The sequence below is a fragment of the Eumetopias jubatus genome, unplaced genomic scaffold, assembly GCF_037043125.1.
Source record: "Eumetopias jubatus isolate StellerSeaLion01/CBP00866 unplaced genomic scaffold, mEumJub1_p1.0 scaffold_1, whole genome shotgun sequence".
NCBI classification, from domain to species: domain Eukaryota; kingdom Metazoa; phylum Chordata; class Mammalia; order Carnivora; family Otariidae; genus Eumetopias; species Eumetopias jubatus.
In genome coordinates, this window is record NW_028274807.1 from 140,386,398 (window position 1) to 140,410,580 (window position 24,183).

At 36.9% G+C, this 24,183-nt stretch overlaps 1 protein-coding gene and 1 pseudogene across 8 annotated transcripts in view; both read right to left on the reverse strand.

The window, feature by feature from the left end:
* Positions 1 to 24,183, reverse strand: part of NEK10 (NIMA related kinase 10) — a 211,689-nt gene that overhangs the window by 131,386 nt on the left and 56,120 nt on the right. For all 8 annotated transcript variants that reach the window (XM_088021316.1, XM_088021307.1, XM_088021301.1 and 5 more), the window contains one exon: positions 4,363 to 4,438. In XM_088021316.1, the coding sequence (XP_087877442.1) occupies positions 4,363 to 4,438 (76 nt within the window). The remainder of the gene's footprint in view (positions 1 to 4,362; positions 4,439 to 24,183) is intronic.
* On the reverse strand, positions 9,207 to 9,506 carry LOC114205568 (transcription factor BTF3 pseudogene; annotated as a pseudogene).

The window sequence follows — 24,183 nt, forward strand, 5'->3', positions numbered from 1 at the left end:
CCTTTCACACTCCTCAGCTGCTAGAAAAATCCTGGTTCCTCCTAGTAACCAAAGCAGCCAATCAGGGGAGAAGGAACTATAAATAAACACAGCATAAGTAATTCTTCTCTATTGTAATTCTTAAGAAATGAATCTGATTCTTAGACACAATGCAATTTATATATTCAAATGAGCACTATCATTTCAAATTTTAGACTCACATTAGCAGATACCAATCACTGTGATCTAATGAGTACTTACCATATGCCAGCCAGGCATTGTTCCAAGCACTCAACAGGTACCACCTCACTTAATCTGACAACAATCCTAGAAGGTGGGCACTATTAATAATCTCAGATTACAGATGAGGAAACTGAGGCACAGAGAAGTTAAATAATTTATAACTCTCAACAGTAGACCCAGGACTTAAACCCAGGCAGTCTGATTCCAGATCCTATGCTCTTAATAATGACCTTACCAATCTGCCTCTCATTATCACATCCTTTTTCCAATTATGCTCTCATTCTTTAAAATTCTTCTTTAGCAATTTCCCTCAGGACCAATTTATCAGTCATAGAAGAATACTTGTCTCAATAACTTCTAATCATTCCACATTTTATTTTTTAAATGATAACATCCTACCTGATCCCATTATTCACTCTTCTGGTAACCATGAAAAATAGAAATATAAAGTAAATAAATAGAAAAAATACAGCAGACCCTGACACCAAAGTACATACTGTTTCAAACTAAAAATGTCCCCTTTAAGCTTCATGAAGGCAAAAGTCAGAAAAATTCAAAGATATATTGGTGCTTTAGACCCTGATAAAAACACACATGGATTTTTCATCATATTAAAATACAGAATGTAGGATATTTATATAATGGAATATTATTTAGCCATTAAAAAGAAGGAAATCCTGCTATTTGCAACAACATAAATGAACCTAGGGGATATTATGCTAAGTGAAATAAGCCAGACAGACAAAAACCAAAAAAAAAAAAAAAACAAAAAAACAAAAAACCACAAAGCTGATTTCATAAAAAGGGAGAGTAGAGTGATGGTTGCCGAGGGCTGGGGAGAGGGAGAAACTGGGAGATGTAGATCAAAGGATACAAAATTTCAGTTATAAGAAGAAAGAGTTCTGAGGATCTAAGGTACAGCATGGTGCCTGTGATTAATAATATGGTATTGTTTGCTGAAAAGTTGCTGAGAGTAGATCTTGAGCATTGTTGCAAGAACACAACAGAAAAAAAAGTTAACTATGTGGATGGATGTGTTAATTATCCTGATCTTAATAATCATCCCACCATGTATATGTAAATCAAATCATTATATTGTATTTTTTAAATATATACAACTACAATTGTCCATTTTTCCCAATTAGTTAATAAAGTTTTTAAAACGGCATTTTCAGACAAACAATAAACAACCAGAAGGACTCATTTTCACTTTCTAAAAAAATGTTTTTTCACTTTAATAATTCAAAATATTTATTAGGATTCTGTCAGTCTGTTCCTTCAGGGCCCAGGGAAACAACAGTGAACAAAACCGACAACAGCCCTACTGTCAAGGAGTTTGTGTTTTAGTGGGAGAGACACAGGATAGACCAATTAAAATATGACATAATGTCAGACAGAGGTAGGTGCTATGAAAATATAAAGCAAGAGAACAGGACAGAGTCTGAAGGAGGCTGCTATTTGGGGCAGGTGATCAGGAAAACCTCCCTCCAGAAGTGACATTAAAGCGGATACCTGAAGGAAGTAAGGACATAAACTCTGTAGCTAGCTGGAGAAAGAGTAACCATGTAGGAGCATTTTGAAGATCTGAAGGAACAGCACAGGGGGAGAGTGATAGAAGATTAAAATTTTGTTACAGTGGAAAGAAGCAATTTTCTTTATAGCCCATTGTGTCAGGTACTGTTCATAACCATGCAAGTATTAGATCATTCATATAGTAAATACCTCTTGTGAGCCTATAACATACCAGACTCTGGCGGGTAGGGAAGTGGTGAATAAAATCATCTGGACATATCACAGAATAAGTGAAAAGTTCAACCATAAGGAAAAGTGCATGGAGCATGTAGACCAGGGGAAACATGCATTGGCTAAGGGGTTTCTCCTGAGGAGACTACCTCCAGAGGAGCGGTAGAGAATGAGAAAGAGTTACCCAGATGGTCAGTGGGACAAAGAGTATTCCAGGCAGAGGGAGCAGCATGTGCCAAGGCCCTGTGGTCAGTGGGAACACAGCTGCAACAGCTAGAAATCAATAGAGTGAGGTCGGGTCTAAAGTAAAGACAATGACTTGGCAGGGGCTAGAGTGTGCAGGGTTGTGGGTTTGTAGCCACACTGAGGACTTGGTCTTTAAATAATGGGCAATTGGAAGCTACTGAAGTATTCTAAGCCATTTAAGAGTTCTGAGTTTATTACAGCATTTTTAAGAATGCGAGAGGTATAGTCAATAACTGGGTGTGCTTCACTTTGTCTCTGCTTGCCCAAGTTTACCTACAGGTTTATTTTGATCCATACTATGGAAACTTCCCGAGCTTTCCTTTAAATTATCTAATGTCATAATGTGAATGGGATTACACTAAGCAATAAAGTCTCAAAAAATTCCCATTCCTGGATTAGTCAAAGTTTTCCATTCATATTAGTTCATACTTGCTTATTATCCAGAAATCCCAAATAAACGTTCCATGAAGATCACGCCTAAAATGTTTCTCAGAGCTTCAAACTCTAAAATCTGCTCTGAAAATGCAGTTGAAGATAATGTGCAGTCTTGGACTCTGGAATTGAAGTAAGACATACAGATAAAAACCAGAACCAAGGACCATATTTGGAGATTATTTTCCATGAGAAGGATAACAATGACCTGCCTCATAATGAATCAAATCAGAGGAAGAAAAGGAGCTTTTATTGACCCTCTGTTCTAGCACAATCAGTCCAGTGTCCACAAACCATTTATCTAGCAGCTGAGATGTAGAATAAAGAATGCTCTGAGGCACTTCCTACAAGAGTTAATAAAGAGAACATTCTTCCATTAAATAAGGTAATATCTGAGCAAGCAAAGGCAAAAGAAAGAGCAAAGGATGCGGGAACATCAGACTCATCAAACGCTTGGGACCCTGGAGGGGCAGGGACAGCCATCCACATCCACATTAATAGGCTCAGAGAAGCTTAGGATTATACGAAGATTATAGAATTTGGTGGGAAGCACTTTGGGGATGGCTAAAAAGGCAATTCAAGAAAAGGCAGGAGGTAGGAGACTCAGAGCAGGGAGGGACCATGAAATATATCTACTTTATTTTTGTCCAATTCACAAACTCAGAAAATGAGGATACAGAAAATTCAAAAGGAACTGGACATGTCACTGAATTTATTAGAGAATGTCTTACATTTGGAATACTTAAAACTTGAGAGCATAACTAGCCAACAATGTCAGAATCCTAGTAGGAACCCTGACACTATTCTGAACATTCTTGTAGGAAAGGAATTTTTAAAATGAGACTGTTACTTACAGAGAATTTCCACCCTCCCTTGAGAAGATTTATTCTGAATCCTATCCCCAGGAATCAATTGCACAACAACAGAGTAGATTAAAAAAGAAGATGGAAGTGTCTAGATGGCTTGACCTGCTGAATGAGATTTGAGAATATTTCCCTGAATCTGTTATGTCTACTGACAACTCTATCTGCTTGCTAATTTGAAAAAATTCAAACAAGTGATATGTGATCAGCAAAAGAAGATTCTCACTGCCTAATAATTAATGGATTGTAAAGGAACCCTCAAAGCATGTTAAATAAGTTACAAATGTTTCAATTCATTAAAATATAAAAACCCATTTACCCAAGAAGCACCAACTTTATAAACATATGTCTAAGTATATATGTCATCATTTATCCATTCACTCAGTAAAATGTATTCAGCAACTATTACCTGCCAGGTGTCAGGATACATATTAGTACACAAAAAACCATTCTCCTGCCCTTGAATGTTTATAGGCAGACAGAGAAAAACAGTCATTTTTTGAATAGGTACAATAAAAGTGTCATGGTGAGTAGTGAGTCTGCTAGTTCATTTACAGATTCTTCAACAACAATTGCACACCTACTACGTACCAAGGATCATTTGAATTTATAAGTAATAAAAGTGGTCTCCATGAGGGGCAGAGTTACCATAGAGGAAAGACAATTCTTTTGTTGTTATTTCAAACACACATAATGATGTATACTTGTGTTCATGTGTATTACCTGGGCAACTGAGGAAAACATTAAATAAGCTCTTTTTTCCTAAAATCATCTTTCCTTTGCAAGCCAAGACATGAAACTAAAGCCCCAATCAGTTAGGGATGATGTTTGAAAACCATAAAATAATTGTCCTTACCAGGAATACAGGATTGTTCCAACAACAGAAGTGAGTTTGCTGTTTTCTTGTTTTTGCTTTGCCAGCCCGAAGTCAGCTATAATTCACAAAAAATGCAATGTTATTATTATCGTGGTTCCTTAGCTTTTGACATTCTTCACAATAACTATTAAAGTTCACAACAGAAAGCTTTATTTTAACCTTCTGTCAAAACGTGCCATGTGCCAATCTTCCATACCACTCACAGTCTTCATTAATCACATATATTCAATAGGCCGTTATGCTATGTATTTTGAAATAATGAGATTTATCACTAAAAAACTAAAATAGGTCTTGCCAACTGAAAAGTAGGGCAAAGTACTTATTGAACTTGTGATTCCACTTTTTAGGTTATCTTTATAATTTTCAAATAAATAAAATGAATCTGATATTTTGGCATATGCCAGGCATCAACTCATCTGGACAGAAAAAAGAAAGAAAGAAAGAAACTAAAATAATGTAAGCCTGAATAACCACCATGGAGACCTGAACATCTGATATTAAATGGCATCTAACTGTACTGTCACAGTAAATAATGATATTCAGAATCATCTCAAAATATTTGTATATCAACAAAGGATTTTGATTTTTAACTTAGAAAACCAAATATTTATATTTAATATGAGCATTAGCTGTACTTTTCAAAGCACCTTTAGATACTTCTCTTTTTTAAACCACTCAACAACTTAGGTCAAAGTGAAGGAAACAGATATTCTTCATAGCCCCCAACACTTGGAGAGATTTAATTACCAGGATTACACAAAAGGACAGTGCTGAACCAGGGCAAGAAATCAAGGTGCGATGCCTAAGAAGATGTGATGTTCACAATATCACTTTGTACAATGCACCAAATGTTTATGATATTTCACTGCATTGTCTTTTTTTTTAAGATTTTATTTATTTATTTGACAGAAAAGAGAGAGAAAGCGCACAAGCAGGGGGAGCTGCAGAGAGAGAGAGGGAGATGCAGGCTCCCCGCTGAGCAGAGAGCCTGATAAGGGGGCTCTTGAACCCAGGACTCTGGGATCATGACCTGAGCAGAAGGCAGATGCTTAACTGACTGAGCCACCCAGGCGCCCCCCTCAGTGAACTTTAATAAAGGTATTTGATAATGTATCTATACTAATAGTCTCTCAGGCTGAAAATATTCCAAAGTAGTTAGACTTCAAACTAATAGTAGTAATTCACATTATTAATAACAATACCTATTTACTAAACAACAACTTTGAAATAACACAAATTGAGCTGCATACATGAATTGCCTAATTGAATACTGCTAGCAATCCTGGAAGACGGGTATTATTATGGTTAGTGCAGCTTAGCACTTAAAAGCAAGAACTTGGGAACCAGTCTCAATTCAAATCCTGGCTCCATCATGTGCTACCAGAGTAACTCTGGGTAACTTATTTAATCTCCCTTTGCAGTAGTTTTCTTACCTCTAAAACAGGGCTTATAATAGCATAAATAGTATTAAATAGTATGGTACAATAACAAAATCTGAATAAGTTAACATATATAAATGCAGGATAATACAAGTTGAACAACTGATACATATCATTATTCAATCTTCGCAGCCACCCATTTTATAAATGAGAAAACTGAGGCTCAGTTTACTTAGAGATTGAGTAACTTGCCTAACGTCTCACAAGGAGAAATCAACAGTCAGAGGTGAGTCGGGGGTTACTTAATTCTAAAGCCCCAAATCCTTATCAAAACACTACTACCAACAAAGAAAAATCAGGCCCAGATCATTTGAATAACAAATTCTACCAAACATTTAAGGAATAAGTATCAATTTGCACAAACTCTACCAAAAAATAGAAGAGAACATTTCCCAACTCATTTTATAAAGCCAAGATTACTCTGAGACTAAAGCCAAAGACATTAAAAGAAAAGGAAAATACAGAACAATATCGCCCATAAAAATAGACATACACACATACACACACACACACACACACACACACACAAAACAAAACAAAGAAAATATAACCTAGTAAAATCTAGACATAGATAAAAAGGATAATATATAAGGGCCATTATGCCAGAAATACAAGGATGATTCAACATTTAAAAGTCAAAGTCAAATCAGCACATTAAAGAAGGAAAATCATTTGATCATATGTATGAAAAGATGTTGACAAAATTCAACATCTATTCTTTTCAGAAAAGTAAAAATAGGTATGCATTTCCTTAACCTGATAAAAGGCATCTATAAAAAGCTACAACTAATTTTCTACTTAATGTGAATATTTCTCCTTTAAGTTCAAAAACAAGGCTGGATGTCAACTAGATTGGTTGTGGTGATCATTTTACAATATATACAAATATCAAATTATTATGTTTACACCTGAAAGTAATAACATGGTATATGTCAATTAAATCTATTTAAAAAAGAAAACAAATAAAAGATGTGGCAATCTTGTTAATATATTGCTATACGTGTTGGAGAGATTGTCACATAAGCAAATTGTTTACTGTGCCCTTAATAACTGAATTTTTAAAATAAAGCAAAAATATTTCTGTTTTCTTTTTTCCTTCTGAAGAAGATAAAGAGGAAGAAGATGGAGACAAAGAAGAAGGAGAAGGGAACACCCTAGAACAATGGCAGAGAAACAAATATCCAGACAAAAGACATGAAAGATCTATGCAGGGAAAATTATAAAATTTTGTTAGAGTCATTAAAGAAGACTAAGTTCATGGATTGGAATTCTCAATATTACATAGATGTCATTCTTCCTAAACTAACTTATGTAATTCCAATGAAATGCCTCCAAATATTTTAGGTAGAATTTCACAGATTAAGTATAAAATTAACATACTTAATAGAAATAGAAAGGACCAAAAGGAGCCATGGATTTTGCTGAAAAGAGACAACAAAATTTCCTATATTAAAAATTATTACAAGGCAATATTAACTCAAGGATACAAAAGGAAAAGAAAAAAAAAAACAAGCAAAGAATATCCACTCTCACCATTCTTATTCAAGATTGTACTAGAGGTCCAAGTAAGTACGATACTTGCATACAAATCTCTGTAAACATAATTTTTAATTTCTTTTTTAAGCGATTCATTGGAGTGAGATTACTGGATAATACAGTAAGTGTATGCTTAAGTTTTTTAAAAACTGTCAAACCAAAATATTTTCTAGTGCTTTCTCACCAGAAATGTATGAGTTCTAGTTGCTTCTAAATCCTCACCAGCATTTGGTGTTGTCAGATTTATTTATTTATTTATTTATTTATTTAGGATTTTTTTTTCCTCTAGTAAGCTCTAGGCTCAAGGTAGGGCTTGAACTCATGACCATGAGATCGAGAGTCACGTGGTCTACCAACTGAGCCAGCCAGGTCCCCTGTTGTCAGGTTTTTGTTTTTGTTTTTTTTAATTAGCCATTCTAGTAAGTATGTAGTGATAGCTCAGTATAGCTCTAGTTTGCACTTCCCTAATGACTAATAGTGTTGACCATTTTTCATGTACTTATTTGCCATCTGTGTATCTTCTTTAGTGACGCACCTGTTCAAAATTTGGCCCATTATTCGATTGAGTTGTTTGTTTCCTTATGATTGAGTTTTGAATACAAATTCTTCATCAGGTATACAATTTGCAAATATTTTCTCCTAGTCTGAAACTTGTCTTTTCATTCTCTTAATGTCTTCCATAGAACAAAAGTTTTAAGCTTTGAAGAAATTCGATTAATTTTTCTTTTATATATTGTGGTTTTGATGTTGTAGCTAAGAAATACTTGCCTAAGCCATGTAAAATAGTCCAGGCTATTCTGCTGAAAAGGCCAGATAGAGAAGAGCAGCCTGGAGGATGAGAGGCCCCACTCCAGCCAAACTCCAGAGCCCACCTGCCAGCCATATGAATGTCCATCCACTACCCTGAGTCAAGGCTTCAGATGCAGCCCAGGCTGACAGCTTCACTGAAATCTCATAAGACACCCTGAGCCATAACCACCCAGCTAAGCTGCTCCTGGATTCCTCAGAAATGATGAGAAAATAAATGTTTGTTGTCTTCAGCTGCTAAATTTCACAGCAATTTGTTACACAGTAATGAAAAATTAATACAACTGCTACCACCTTAGTCCAAAACACCATGAGCGCTCACATAGGCTACCGAACAATACCTCCTAAAGAGGACCCATGCTTCTCTCGCTCCCTCCAAAACATAATTCTCCATGCCAGAGCCAAAATGATCTCGGAAAAAACAAGAGCAGAGACCACCACTCACAAAGTTAAAATTCTAGAGAGACTTCTAATAAATACTAAGATTAAAAGCCAAACTCCTACTAGGTATATAAGACCATATATTACCTGGGTTTTCAGAAAGGTCTTTCCTGACCATACTATCATAAATATGTCCCTTTCTTTAATACTTTTCTGTTACATTTATTTGATTCATATCTTTCATCATCTGATTTTTTTACATTATACTGCCATTTAAAATCACTTAAAATCTTTAATCAGATTTCATCAAAGATTACCAGACGTATTACATGCCATGATTAGCTTTCTATAAACAACTTTGCTTTCTGTGTACACATCAGTGTCAATGAAATAAAAAAGCCATATATGAGGCAAAGAACTTTATTAACATTGTTTCAAACTTTATTCCCAGCTTTCTTCAGCCTAATCAGTGACAAAGAATGAATTGTGTCTAAGCAAACACTGAAAAGAGCTGCAGTGTCCAAGGGACTTGGCCTTAAAAATATTAGAGATTTAGATTTTATCAGATCCATGAGCAAAATCTTGAAAAGCAGTCATAATATAAAATAGCACCCCCCAGTTACTTCTTCAAGTTTTATCTTCTTCAGAAGTTGGCTCAATTCATTGGTTTGCTTCATTCTTGGAAGCCTCATCAAAATTCTCTACAAGATCTGGAACTTCATCATCCTCCTCTCTGGTAACAAGTGGTGCTTTTCCATCCACAGATTGTGTGGGCAGAGCTTCAGCCAGTCTTCTTAAACTAGTCAGACTGTCTGCACCAAGTTGGTTTAAGATCCTGGGTAGCATTTCTGTCAGCTGTTTTGTCTCAGCATGGCCTGTAATGGAGAAAGTGCTTGCCGCCAGGGCTTCCCGAACTTTCGGGTTGTGAAAGTGGATTTCCGTTCCTTGGTTTGTGAGCATATTCACTTCTTCAATACTAGAGCTGTTGTTTACCCCTAACTTCTTTAAGGAGAACTGAAGCTTTTTATCATCTGCTGTAGCCACTCTATGAACCACCTTCTTTCAGGGAGCAGTTCCTTTCCTACCAATGCTCACTTGGGCTGGCAGTTTGATGAGTTTTTCCTGGTTCATGATAGTTTGATCTTGTTGGAGCAGAAATGGGACCATGAGGGGACTAGGGTTCTATTTTTGTTTAATATTCATTTATGTATTTAGGGTCTATCATTCCTAACTAGTATGCAAGATCCATACTTTATGTTATCACTGTATATTGACAGAGTTACAGCTTTTGATAAATATATAGATACATAGTTGACCCTTGAACAATGTGAGGGCTAGGGGTGCAAATGCCCAGCACAGTCAAAAATCCATGTATAACTTTGATTCTCCCAAAACTTAACTATTAATAGCCAACTGTGGACCAGAAGCCTTGTAACATAAACAGCCAACTAACACATACTTTGTACGTTATATGTATTATATACTGTATTCTTACAATAAAGGTAGACAAAAAAAGTTATTAAGAAAATCATAAGGAAGAAAAAATACACTTACAACACTGAACTGTATTTACTGAAAAAAATCCATGTATAAACGGACCAGTGCAGTTCAAACCATGTTGTTCAACGGTCAAATGTATATGCATATCTATCTATCTATCTATCTATCTATCTATCTATCTATCTATCTATCCTCTTAGTCCAGTAGTAGTAATGAGAAATAGTAGATGGCTAAGCTTTACAAAGTGTTTTTAAGACTATTCACAAGTTAGGGGCGCCTGGGTGGTTCAGTCGGTTAAGCATCTGACTCTTGATTTCAGCTCAGGTCATGATCTCAGAGTCCTGGGATCGTGCCCCACATTGGGCTCCACGCTCAGCAGGAAGTCTGCTTGAGATTTTCTCTCTGCCTCTCCCTTTACTCCTCCTCCTCCGCTCACACTCTCTCTCTCTCAAATAAATAAACAAATCTTTAAAAAAAAAAAAAGACTATCCATAAGTTAGATGGCTTGCTTTAATCTTCCTATTCCTCCATTGTGTGTATTAGAGAAAATTAGTAGAAATAGTATAGCATATCAATATTTTTAGGAGCTCATTATAATTTTAGCACATAGACTTCATGTACTTACAATCTAAAATAATCCTTTGACTTTTAGTTTTAGTGCTACATAGAAATTATCTCATTTTTATAAAAGTGGCATTGATTTTGAAAGGCAAAAACTAAGGAGTGGTACTCACAATGGTTCTACTCACTCTATGTAATGTGGATAATGGCAGAAACTCAGATAGATGTCTGCAAAAACAGAGATAGTTGAAAAGTATTCATAAAGAGAACAAAAGCTAATATTGTTTGGCAAGTTGGAAGATTTTGGTAGTAGCGGTAATGTTTCTATTACTCTTTCTACATTTGTGATCATATTTGGAGCAGAGGTAAAGGATTTATTTCAGAAACTGTGGTCATAAAAGCATTCATGTGCTATTATAGAAATTCAAAATGACAACAGATGACATTTTACATATAGCACATTATGCCAAAAAATATCAGTAAAAAAAATCTCCTTTGATAGAATGAATGATAACAGGAAATGCTAAAACTGTAGCCTGTTTATGCTACAGCCTATAGCTGTCAACTTTCAGATGGAAAATGTGTGTGGTCTCTGGTTGAGTGCCTAGATTTTTGCTCTGTCATTTACTATCTATGTGACATTGGATCCATAACTTAACTACTCTGTTTTCTCAGAAAGAGCCTATGAAACTTATCTTTTGCAAGGGGTTATAAGATATTTCCATCCCTCTCCATAGGGCGCTTTCATCCACCACCTGTGTCAGTAGCTCCCACATTCAAAGCCATGTCAATTCATTCACACCTGGCCCTTCACACCCCAGACTGAGCTCATCATTCACAGTCATCCAGGATACCCCAAGCAGCAGAAGGCATCTCATCTTCCCCATTTTCTGGGCTTGAAATCTCTGCCTCTTCTCTCGTGCTCCTATGTTCATTAACTCCTCAGCTCTTGTATCTGAATCTTTCTCTTGATTCTGTGACCACAGTTTAAATGTGCCAGGAGCCCAAGCCCTCCCTTTTCCTGCAAAAACCTAAGTGCATCTCATCAGAAAACTTTTCCTTCTAATCCATTCCACAGGGTATTTAACAATGGAATAATCTATCAACCCCTGTCTTCATCACGGCAAGCCCCCATATAAGTGCCAGAATGTCTCCTGACTGCTAATATTTATAAAATTTCCAGCAGCCCTATGCCTTCAATACTGTCCATTTACTCACTGATTCATCCATTTCCCCAATAACCAGATCAGAAACTATCCATATTGACACAGTCCATAGAGACCAATGGTAGAGATACACATTAAACAAAGCATCACATATATAAATTTATAATTGTGATAAGATCACTAAAGACCAGGTAGATCTATGATACTATGAGGGAGTAACATAGCAAACACAGCAGATCAGGAAAATCTGTGACAAAATGGTGATTGGGGGAATATGTAACAGAAGACAGGAGTTAACTAGGTAAGAAGAGAAAGTGGAAAAGAGACATCCAGCAGAGGAACCTGCATGTGCAAAGGTCCTGTGATCAAGGAAATATGATCCATTAAGGAACTGAGAGAAGGTCCCATGATCAAGAGAGCATGGTCAATTGAAGAACTGAAAAAAGGCTAGATTGGCTGGAGGGTAGACAATCAGGGGCATGGCCAGATGATGCAAGACCCTGCAGGCCATGTTCAGATGACTGATCCCTATCAATATGGCCCAAATTAAAACATCCACCTCAACAAAACTATTGGATTCATCCAATTCATGCAACACAATACTTGATTATGAGCACCCCATGCCCTCAAGGATGCCTTTTTCTTTACCTGAATTGATCTTTCTGGGGGAATACTATAAAGAGAGTTGATGAAGAGATGAACACTAGAACCAGATATAGTTCATCCCTGGCACTGTCAACCTATTAAATGCTGGGTGATTTAAGTGAGTTTTCTAACCTCTCTAACTCTTTTCATTATCTGTGAGGATGGGAAGGTGCCTCAGATATTGGATGAGGTAACATAAAATTTTCATCCCACAGTAAGTGCTTAAGAGATGTAGCTATGGGTAGTTACTCTTTTCCTTCAAAGCACAGCTAAAATTTTCATCATGATAAAAATGTCTTCCCTGAGTAAAATAAAAACCATGAATGACTGTGAAATTTCAGGAAATGATCAGTTGAAATCTCTATAGTGCCAGGCAATGACAAAGGCATCTACTTGAACACAACTGTATAATAGTTCAGAAAGATGTCCACCTTGCAAACTCGCCCATCTACCTCTCTGCTCTTTCCTTCTGCCTCAGTAAATGAAGGCCAACCTCCAACTTCCACAGTGACAAGATCATCAGTAACATCCTCTCCATGCAGGGCTCTGTGGGGGGATAAGGAGTTCTCGAAAAGATGCTCAACAAACCCCTGCCTCATTGGCACTTCCTCCTCTGAAGGCCACTCAAATTCTTAATGTGAGCTCTTCCATTGTGCCACCCACTCTTCCAAAGCTCCTTCCCCAGTGCAGGCTCTTCCTTGGATGAGAGAGAGTAAAAGTATTTTTCTTTCTCAACAGCATCATTATTTGATTGATTTTTATTGATGGAATTATTATAACAGAGTTGTAGGATGAAAAATTCAACACCTGATATAAAAGTACTTCCTGAATTCTAGGTAACTCCGTATCTTTTGTACACAAACATCATTTCACTCTAGGACATCTATCAGTAGACTACATTCTTGGGGAAACCAATGTCCTTACTAAACATGGGCTCTTCTAAAATCATTTTCCAAAGTGGGCTTTGTTCTGGTTACTGTTACTTGGAATAATGAATGAAACTTTAAACACGTGGTTCTGGGGTGCCTGGGTGGCTCAGTCGTTAAGCGTCTGCCTTCATATCAGGTCATGATCCCAGGGTCCTGGGATCGAGCCCCGCATCAAGCTCCCTGCTCCAAGGGGAGCCTGCTTGTATTCCCTCTCTCGCTGTCTCTCTCTCTGTCAATTAAATAAATAAAATCTTTAAAAAAAATAAATAAAATAAACACGTGGTTCTAATATTAAGTAGGAGTGCTAAGGGTCAGATTCTTATAAAAACAGGAAGTCAGGCTCTTGTTCTCATTCTCTCTCTCTCTCTCTCTCTCTCTCTCACACACACACACATACACTGTTTATGGCATGATTATAGAGTCCAAAAGCCTCCAGTGGCTTCAGTACACTTAGGAGGCTGGGCAGACTGATCAGATATGTAGTACCATGCACTGTCGAATTAATCTGTGTAAAAATAGGCACTCCCACCCACTCACCATGCTGTTTCAGAGCACACTTTGGGAAAACTCACAGAATGAAAATAACATGTCCAGAACACATCAGATTCTACCCTTTACATTAAAAATTTCTCAGAGAACTAAATCATAACCCAATATGCCCATATGAAAACACACACTAAAATAAACTTTATTATCCTTGGTGTTTTGGTGTTTTTATAGGTCTTATAAACCCAACATTGGGAAGATTTTAGTTCTAATTTTTTCCTAAGATGGTAAAGATTCAAGGCCTCCTTATTCACTTATGCAGTCAATTATGGTGAGTCCGTCCCACCAGGAGAGCATAACAATCATTTGGTCAAGATCAGCACTTTCAGGACGTTCTGCTCGGACTTTCTTGGGACTGCCATTCTCATCTTTCCATGGAAACCAACCGCTATTCAAATCTCAGAATTGCAGATTGACCCACTGGCGGTGTGAGAATCTTAGAAAATTTTTTAGAAATTAGATTTGACTGAATTTCGCTTCAATGTTTCCTTATTTCACATGACCTAATAGCAATATAAGGAAACTGGTGGGCTTGACAGAAAATATTCTTGCTTTCCTAGTGACATGAAGGCAATTTGTTGACTGAGAGAAATTCTAGAAATTGTGTGGCTACCCTTACTACACAGATGCTATATGAGGGTATACAATACAAGTGACTCAATATTCTGTAGTTTTTTAAGAACACTCAAAGCTCTGGGTTGGCTTAGACCCAAATAGATACTATATACAGTTAATGAAAAGTAAGCAACACAACAGGTTCAAAGAAAGGTCAAGAGACTTACAAAAGCTACAGACTCATTATGTGCTTATTTAGCCAGGAGATTTTAGAGGCATATGAGATAATATGCATTTAAGGACTCTGACTTCCCTATCAGAAGTGTAACACTAATTCATTTTCCCTGTAATGACACAGATTTCTCAGCAGCAATTGAGCTAAACAATAACAATTAAAATCCTCTAATCCTCTAGAAAGCAATGAAAATGCCAAGATTCTAGCAATACAAGAGAGGTCTAGTTTGATTTCTCAAACTTTGCTGGCACTCAGGAAAGTACACTTTTTCCTTTCATACTTTGGGTTATGGTATTTGCTGCCATGCCAGTGGGAACCGCTTGTACCTTTCCCCATGTATGCACTGGATTTTCACTTTAATCCGCAATTCCTCTTATATTAAACACTCTTCCCACAAAATCTTAGCTGTCAGATCAAGATCTCAAACCCAAGTATCTTCCCTAATCATTATTTTTTGTTTGTAACTGGCTTCTAAATATTTCTCCCTGGGTGGGTTTTAGTTCATTTATTCATTCATTCATCTGTCCATTTAGTCAATAAATATTATAAAGTGCTTTCCGAGAAAGAAAGCCAAGAAAACCAGTTTCCTTTACCTCAAGGAGAGAATGGCAATAAACCACTGCCCTATATGCTGAGAAAGGCAAGCCTGGTATACTGAAGGAGCCCAGAAATGGAACCTATCAGATGTGGACATCAAAGATGCCACCTGGAGGAATGGCATTTGAATTGAGTAGCAGATGGCATTCCAGGCAGAGAGAGCACTATGTTGGAAGTCACAGAGATATAGGACCACACCCTGGTCTGCTCAGGAAGGAGCAATTTGTCCCATGAGGCTAGAGCAAAGAGCAAAGGTGAGATCATGAAGGAAGGACTCTGGGTGCTCTAAGGAATGTCATAGGAAGCTACCTAAAGGACTTTAACCAGGAAAGGATATGATCAGATTTCTAAAGCAGTATGTCCAAAACCTTACACCTTAAATCCCCTCACCCAATTCTCTGCTGTCACAATCTTCACAAATTCAGACTCTTTCTCACTGTTCTCACACCTCTAACTAGGCACAAAATCTTTTAAATAACTGCTGAATCTAAACCTTCTGCTGTACCCTCTTCTGCAGCTGCCATAGGTAAAACTCACATTACATCTTTCCTGGACAACTGCAAGTCTTTGGCGGCAAATACTGTGGACTAGCTCTCAAAAAGCCATTAGCCATCCCTTTTCCCCTTTCTTATCTCCAATTATAGAGGCTGAAAGCTAACCTAAACAGTCTCCCTTATAGCTGGGGGTGCTAACAGAACTTGGCTTTGGCCAACAGAATGTAAGACATATAATGGGACCCCCCTGCAAAAGATTTTCTTTAACGATAAAAGGAAATAGACATTTGAAGCACAGAATTTTTTTTAACCTAGCTGCCATCCTACTGCCTGTCTGAGTTTGGTAATGATGCCTAGAGCTCTGGCTAATCCGCTGAGGATAATGGCAAGAAAAGACAGAAATGCCTAGATCATGGCTGACCTCCTTGAATTGTTAAACCAGCACTAGAACTGCTCACCTCCAGACCTCTTGTTATGAGATAATTACATGTCCTTATGGCATAAGCCATTGTTAGTCTGGCTTTTTGCATCTGAACAGATCTTAACTGATATATGTCCTAAACTGGGGATGTCTCCAGTCTTTCCTTATGGTACCCCTCACCTGCCATTACAATTATCCTCCACATCCCGTATCTGATCACATAATTTCCAGTCTGGAAATTTCTAAAGATAAGTCTCTGGCCAAATATCAATGCCCATGCTCCTTACTCACCAAAATCTATTGTCTTGACACATTGAACATCACACCAGTGCCTAGGCACACTGTAGCACTTCAGGTCTCTAACCTTTTGTATTGCTGCCATGGAATGCTTTCCTGCTCAACTCCTCACCTGAAAACCCCACAGAGAGAGTCAATCACATTTTCCCCTGTGCCTGAGAGTTGTGATAGACTATCTTCTCTGGGGAGGAGAAACACATCTTCACCCTTTTAAACTTGACTTGCTTTCACTCACGAAGTCTGGGCAGTTTTAAGAGCTGAGGTATGGTTCCATGCTTTCTCCTTCCTGCCTCTGCAATGTTGAGGCAGGTATATAGGAGCCAGCCTGGGTCTCTGAGCACAGCTCCCTTAGTGACCTACATTGCACACACAGTATGAGCTAAGATAGAAACCTTGCTGTTTTAAGCCAGGGTGAGCAAATGTTTTCTTTTCTTTTTTTTTGAATACATAGTGGGTTATAACTTTCAGTTTATTTATTTTAAGTACTCTCTACACCAACATGGAGCTGAAACTCAGGACCCCGAGATCAAGAGTGGCATGCTCTTCCAACTGAGCCAGACAGGCACCCCAAGGATAAAGTTTTTCTGTAAATGGCCAGATAATAAATAGTTAAGGCTTCAAAAGCCACATGTGATCTTTGTCACATATTCTTCTTTTGTTTTTTTTTTAACAACTATCTAAAAGAATAAAAGCCATCATTAGCTCACAGGACATACAAAAACAGGCCACAGCTGGATTTGTCCCACAGGCTATGGTTTGCCACTGTTTTAAGCTACTGAAACTTTCAGGTCACTTGTTACTGCAGCATAACCTGACCTACCCCAACTAATATAGTATTTTGCAAAGACAACTTTCTAGTCTTTATCACCCTGTAATACAACTAGAAGCTCCATGAAGATAGTGACTTGTCTTGTTCACTGCAAGATGTAGTAGCTCAGGAGTAAACTGCTGAGTGAAGAACTCCAAGTCTTCCCCCTAAGACTGAGATTTCAAGGGACAGAGGACATGGCTTTCATCTAATATCCACCCTGACATGCCTGGCATATGATGGCATTTGATAAGCACTTGAGTCTTTGATAAATGTTCCACTGAATCAAGTATTTTTCTGTTGTTATTACCAGTAGCAACAGCCAAATATCATTTGAGAAACATGTAGAAATGTGCACAGCCTGTTTGGTTGCAGAATGAACATGTGACCTCTTGAGTCATGCACGAAAGCCCATGTCTGAAATCTATTACAATAGTTGATTGAGTTTTGTTTTTTCCTTTTCCTTTTCTTTTCTTTCTTTCTTTCTTTCTTTTTTTTTTTTTAATTTGGGATCAGGGAGAAAATGGGAGCATGAGAGGCTTACATTGAAATGTGGGTATTTGAAAAGGTCAAGAAATATGAAATGGTGGATCTGCGAGCAAGTTCATTATCAGCATATCCCCTTCTTCAGAGCCATTCTATAATGGGATGGCACAGTGTAGGTCTTACTTGACAGGCAGCAGCACTTAGAGCCGACCTTGACTGTGCTTTGCTTAGCGTGCCACTGAGTCAGGTGCGTGGCATCCGAGGTTGAAAATAAGTGCAGAGGCAAGACCTGGACATGTTTCACAGAACAAGACATTAAAATATACAGTCTTTTAAATGGAAATATACTTAGACATTAAAATTAGATACCATTTGTAAAATCACACATACCTAAATATTAGTATATTAATATAAAGTTAGTACTCTATTCTGCTGCCTCATGAAGGCAAATTCCCAGCTAGTGTGCTTACTATAAATAATTGCACCCCAACCTCAATTTTAAAACATCTAATTCATCTACATTAAGAAAAAGAGAAGAAGAGGGAAATTTTGATTTTTCTAAAGCTTTTTTGTCTGGTTACATTTTCAGTACATTTTGTCTCATGCATCTTAAACATCACTTGTTGATGCCATGTTTCTTTCCTGGGAGTAAAGCCTTCTAGCACAAGAGAAAAATAAAATATGACAAGGCTGCCCCTTTGTGGTGACATGATTTCACATACCCTGCAGCCTATTTTTATAGGCTCTATGAATTGCAGTTTTGTTTCAACCTCCCAAAATATGGGTATCTTCTACATTTGGTTTCAAATTAATGCTATAAGATTTTAATTTAACCATACCTGTCATAAAAATAAGAGTCTCTAAGTCCACATTTATACCAATAGTGATAGACACTGAAAAATATTTTCATCACTATTACATTTAAAATATCTTTAGAATACTGATATCAAGTCTCTTTGGATTATCTTTGGTCATAAAATCATTTTACACTCATTGAAAATGACAATAGCACATCGACATCCTGTCCATGTAATTGCTTTAATGGAAAGAAACAAGATTAGGATAAGATTCTGTTCTGAGGTATATCACTGATTCTTTATCTGAAACTAGAAAAATATTGCCTCATTTAATGCTAAAAAGTTTTGAAAGTTGAATATAATTTTTAGGTGAATAACACAAGTCTAATAAATATTAATAAGAAAAAGCTTGGGCAGAATGGTGATGAGAAGCAGGAAAGAGAAAAGCAAAATAAAAGTTTATTTATCCTTGTAAACAAAATAACTTTTTTTCTAGAGAGTCTTTTACAATTTGGAGCGCTGGGTGTTATACGAAAACAATGAATCATGGATCACTACATCAAAAACTAATGATGTAATGTGTGGTGACTGACATAACATAATAAAATAAAATTTAAAAAAAAAAGAAAAAAATATACATTTTTTTAAGTTAGAGAGTAAAGATGAAAGTGGAATATTTTGCCATATATAATATATAGACTTAATAATGTAACTGGCCTGCCCATTTGGGTTTAAAAGGTAGATTGATCAGGACACCTGGGTGGCTCAGTCTGCTGTTGGCTCAGGTCATGACCTCAGGGTCCTGGGACTGAGTCCCACATCGGGCTCCTTGCTCAGCGGGGAGCCTGCTTCTCCCTTTGCCTGCCGCTCCCCCTGCTTGTGCTCTCTCTGACGAATAAATAAAATCTTTAAAAAAAAAAAAAGGTAGATTGATCACATGTGTGTATGTCTTCTAGCTCTCAAAATCTTGCTAAAATGAAGGGAAATCAATTTTCTATATAAATTACTAACTTACAAGGACAATGAGAATGGGCTTGGTGACAACAGAGGATAAGATATTCCAATGAATTTTTGTAAGATGGAACATAGTTGGAGAATGTACGGAGCAGAAGTCCTAAACCATGAGTCTGAGAATAAAAGGGCCAAAAGGGAGCCCATTCACCCTGCAGAGCCCAGTGTGCCACACAAGGATAAGTGAAATTAAAAGAAGCTCAAAAGACAGAGTTAAGATCAAGTCCACAGGTCCCTCCCCACATTCACATATGACACTCCTCGGTAATTGAGTTCCCCCTGCCACTAGCAGAAAAAGAGAAATTTATTTTCCAGAGAAACTGACTGAACCAGAAAGAAACAAAGCAGAGTGTGGGTGAACCCATGGGAATTCAGGGAAAACCTATCAACTGAGCATAACTAACTACCTGAGGCCCCTTTGTCCACACCACTCCCCAAATGACAGCAACAGATAGACTTTGCCTCAGTCAAGATACTGGAGATGCATTCTCTGGAAAAAGTTTAGGTAAAATCTTTGGAGGTTTCCAAAGAAAAATGTCATTGTGCTCTAATGAAGTTTACGGATGGCAGCCTTAGCTGGAACCCACAGAGCTTCCAACAGCTTATTTAGTGTCTTTGTCAGCCCAGGATCAATAGACATTTGAGAAAAGTCTCCATTAGGAAAGAGAGATTGGCGGAGGGTGGGAGGGTGGGGGGGATGGGGGATGGAACCAGAAGATACAGAAACAATGCAGGGAGCTGAAAAGAAAAGTCTACATTACCTTGAGAGAGAATAAAATCAGGATTCCATGAAAATGAAATAAAGAACAAGATAAAAGGGGAAATTAAAAAATGTGAAAATCAAAATTAAACATTCAATAGAAGCACTAGAAAATTAAGTTGAAGAAATAACGGAAGTAGAACAAAGAGACAGAGCTGAAAACTAAGAGAATAATTATTTTTAAATTAGGATATTATTTAGCATATAGATCCAAGACTAATGGGAATTCTAGAAAGTAAAGAAGGGAGAAAAATAATGAAGAAATAAGGCAGGAAAATTTCCCAAGACTGAAGTTTTAGCCTCCAGTATTGAAGTACACACCTAGTTCCAAATACACTGAATGAAGAGACCCACCCAAAGCTGTAGATGAAGAGAACCTAAAATTTTCTAGATAAATAAAAGAGCTCATATATCAAGTAATGGGAATCAAAATAGCATTGGCTTTCCAAAGAACAAAACGGGATACCAAAAGACTGAAGTAATGCCTTCAAATTTGAAAGGATAATGACTTTTATCTGAGAATATTACACCCACCCAATAGAGTACGAAGTTTCCTATAAATATTTTGTGACACACAAGCACCCCAAAATTTTAAGATCCAGAACATTCTTTTTAAGGAAAGTACTAGAAGATACACTTCAGCACAGCAGGAGAGTTAAAAAAGAAGAGTGTGTAAGTGATGAATCACTGGGGCACCTGGGTGACTCGGTTGTTAAACGTCTGCCTTCGGCTCTTGTCATGGTCCCAGGGTCCTGGGATCGAGCCCCGCATCGGGCTCCCTGCTCCGCGGAGAGCCTGCTTCTCCCTCTCCCACTCCCCCTGCTTGTGTTCCCTCCCTCGCTGTGTCTCTCTCTGTCAAATACATAAATAAAATCTTTAAAAAAAATAAATAAATAAATTCTATACCTGAAACTAATATTACACTGTATGTTAACTAACTGGAATTTAAATGAAAACTAGGAAGGAAGGAAGGAAGGAAGGAAGGAAGGAAGGAAGGAAGAAAGGAAGGGAGGGAGGGAGGAGGAGGAGGAGGAGGAAGGGAGGGGGAGGGAGGAAGAAAGAACGAAGGAACAAAAGAAAGAAAAAGGGAAAAAGAAAGGAAGAAAGAGAGAAGGGAAGGAAGGAAAAAGAAGGAAAAAAAGAAAGAAAAAAAAAAGAAGGGAAATCACAGAACATAAGAAAGACTCCAATTAGAAAAGAAGCAAATGTAAGTTCCAGGACAATGGCCGTGCAGCAGACCTAAATTAAAATCCAGTCTACATTGCAGCATGCAGCTGGATGTCCAGGAAAACAAAATTGAAAGTAATCTCCATGTTTGACCACATGGAAATGTACAGAGAGGGCTTTTATAATCTTTTTGGAAGACTTGGGAAGAAGAAATAATACCTACATAGAAAGTTAAGAAAACAAACAAAAAAGAAGGCAATTATTAGCTCCAAGAAAAATAGAAAGGTCTACGAGAAAGGAAAGGTGATCAACACTGAACAAGAATTATACAGTAATAATAATGTAAACATTAAATATTGATTTAACCCCAAACTGTACGATAACTATACTGGCAGGATGGTAGATGGGGAAGAAGAAAAAATAAGAAAACTAAATCCTCAACTATCACAATGGAAAGTCAAATGCCAGAAGAAGCTAAAGAGAATTAAATTTTTCAGAAAACAGAGAACTGGGGATTACAAAGAGGTAAGTGTTTCTTTACAAGATTTTTAGTACTATTTTATTTTGTAAACTATTTTGATATGCAGTACTGATTACAGAAGACAAATATAAAATTTAATAAGCTTAGATAGAAAAGAAATCAAACTACTACAATAAAAGATTAACCTCACTGTTTTAAATGTAGCCAAGGAAATGATTACAGCTGATCTTAGTAAGAAAATAAAATGCAAGGTTAGCTATTACTCAGAAATGTGGCCTGAATAGCCATCAAAGGCATCATATGCCAACACAAAACAAATCTGTTCATTCCTATTTAATAATATATAGGTGTAATAAATTTGATTTCTATGAATTCTCATTAACTTATAAATTAAAATACCTATAGGTATATAAATAGGAAAAATTCTTAAGGAAACACAAGTCTAATTTATACAAAAGAAAAAAATGAAAGCTTATGGCAAACAAAATTATAATTAATTTCAAATGATCAAGCAAATGTGTGTCTAAGGTGAAGATTCACAATTATTTGGTCTCATTTTGTATTTCACAAAGCACTGGCCTGGAAATATTTCCAAGTAACTTTGCATTGGAAGTTATCTATAGAGTTCCTGTTTGGGACTGCTTTTTATATTTTAAACTAATATAGGATGCTCTTAGAAAAATCTGGACAGTAAGTCTAATTGTTGTTACTGAAGACACGTGGTGATGGTAAAGGTGCACATTTGGAATTGCCTTTATGAAGAATTAGATTCTACTAAAACGAAGAGAATCAGCCTTAAAATGTTATCATGTGTCTCTCACATCAATAACATTTAGGGAAGTGGTCTCCAAAGCGAAATGCCTAAGGCAATCCACTAGAGGGCAGGAAAAAGTATTGAAACCTTTATTTTGATTTTGTAGTGCATCCCTTTATATTTTATTTGTAGACTTTATGTACTTTATATTGAATAATTGTACAGTGATATAAGTATAGAATTTATAAGTAAGCATATATACATTGGCAGTATATTACAAAAAATATTTTACTGATGGAATGTCATGAGCAAAAAAAATTTAGAGACTACTGATTTAGATATGTATATCCCTACTTATAGTTGGTGAACGATTAATAGTCCATGAGAGTAACACAAGTGTTGATGAGTGAAGAAGAAGAACAGGAGAATGCAAATTATCAATCTAGGTTAAAAAGTTAATTTTAAGTTATGATCAAGAATTATACAATTGTGGGGAAAAAATTAACCTCCTCACTTATAAAATTTTAGCCAACATTAGGCCTACCTGTATCAGTTGAAAATATTTTGATAAAAACTGATGCTAAAATATACAAGTGCCTAGATTTTTTCATAGCCCTTGATATGTATACTTGTCACCCATATGGTACAGACTATATTAAAATAGTTCAAAACAATGTGCCTATGTGGTAGTCATAAAAGTTTTTGCTGATGAGGTAGTGTTCTATAGAGAGAAAAAAACCTAGCAACCATTGAATTGGGAATTAAATACTTAAACATCCGAACAGTACTTTATTCTCTCATATGGGCAAAATACAACTCAATCAAGAACTACACTAGTGACTGTCCAATACAGTAGCCACTAGTCACATAGGGATGTTTACTTCATTAAAATTTGATAGAATTTAAGAATCACATCCTCATACTGTTTTCCAGAGTGGCTGCACCAGCTTGCATTCCCACCAACAGTGGAGGAGAGACCCCCTTCTCCACATCCTCGCCAACATCTGTCATTTCCTGACTTGTTAATTTTAGCCATTCTGACTGGTGTGAGGTGGTGTCTCATTGAGGCTTTGATTTGGATTTCCCTGATGCCGAGTGATGTTGAGCACTTTTTCATGTGTCTGTTGGCCATTTGGATGTCTTCTTTGGAAAAATGTCTGTTCATGTCTTCTGCCCATTTCTTGGTTGGGTCATTTGTTCTTTGGGTGTTGAGTTTGATAAGTTCTTTATAGATTTTGGATACTAGTCCTTTATCTGATATGTCATTTGCAAATATCTTCTCCCATTCTGTCGGTTGTCTTTTGGTTTTGTGGACTGTTTCCTTTGCTGTGCAAAAGCTTTTTATCTTGATGAAGTCCCAATAGTTCATTTTTGCCCTGGCTTCCCTTGCCTTTGGCGATGTTTCTAGGAAGAAGTTGCTGTGGCTG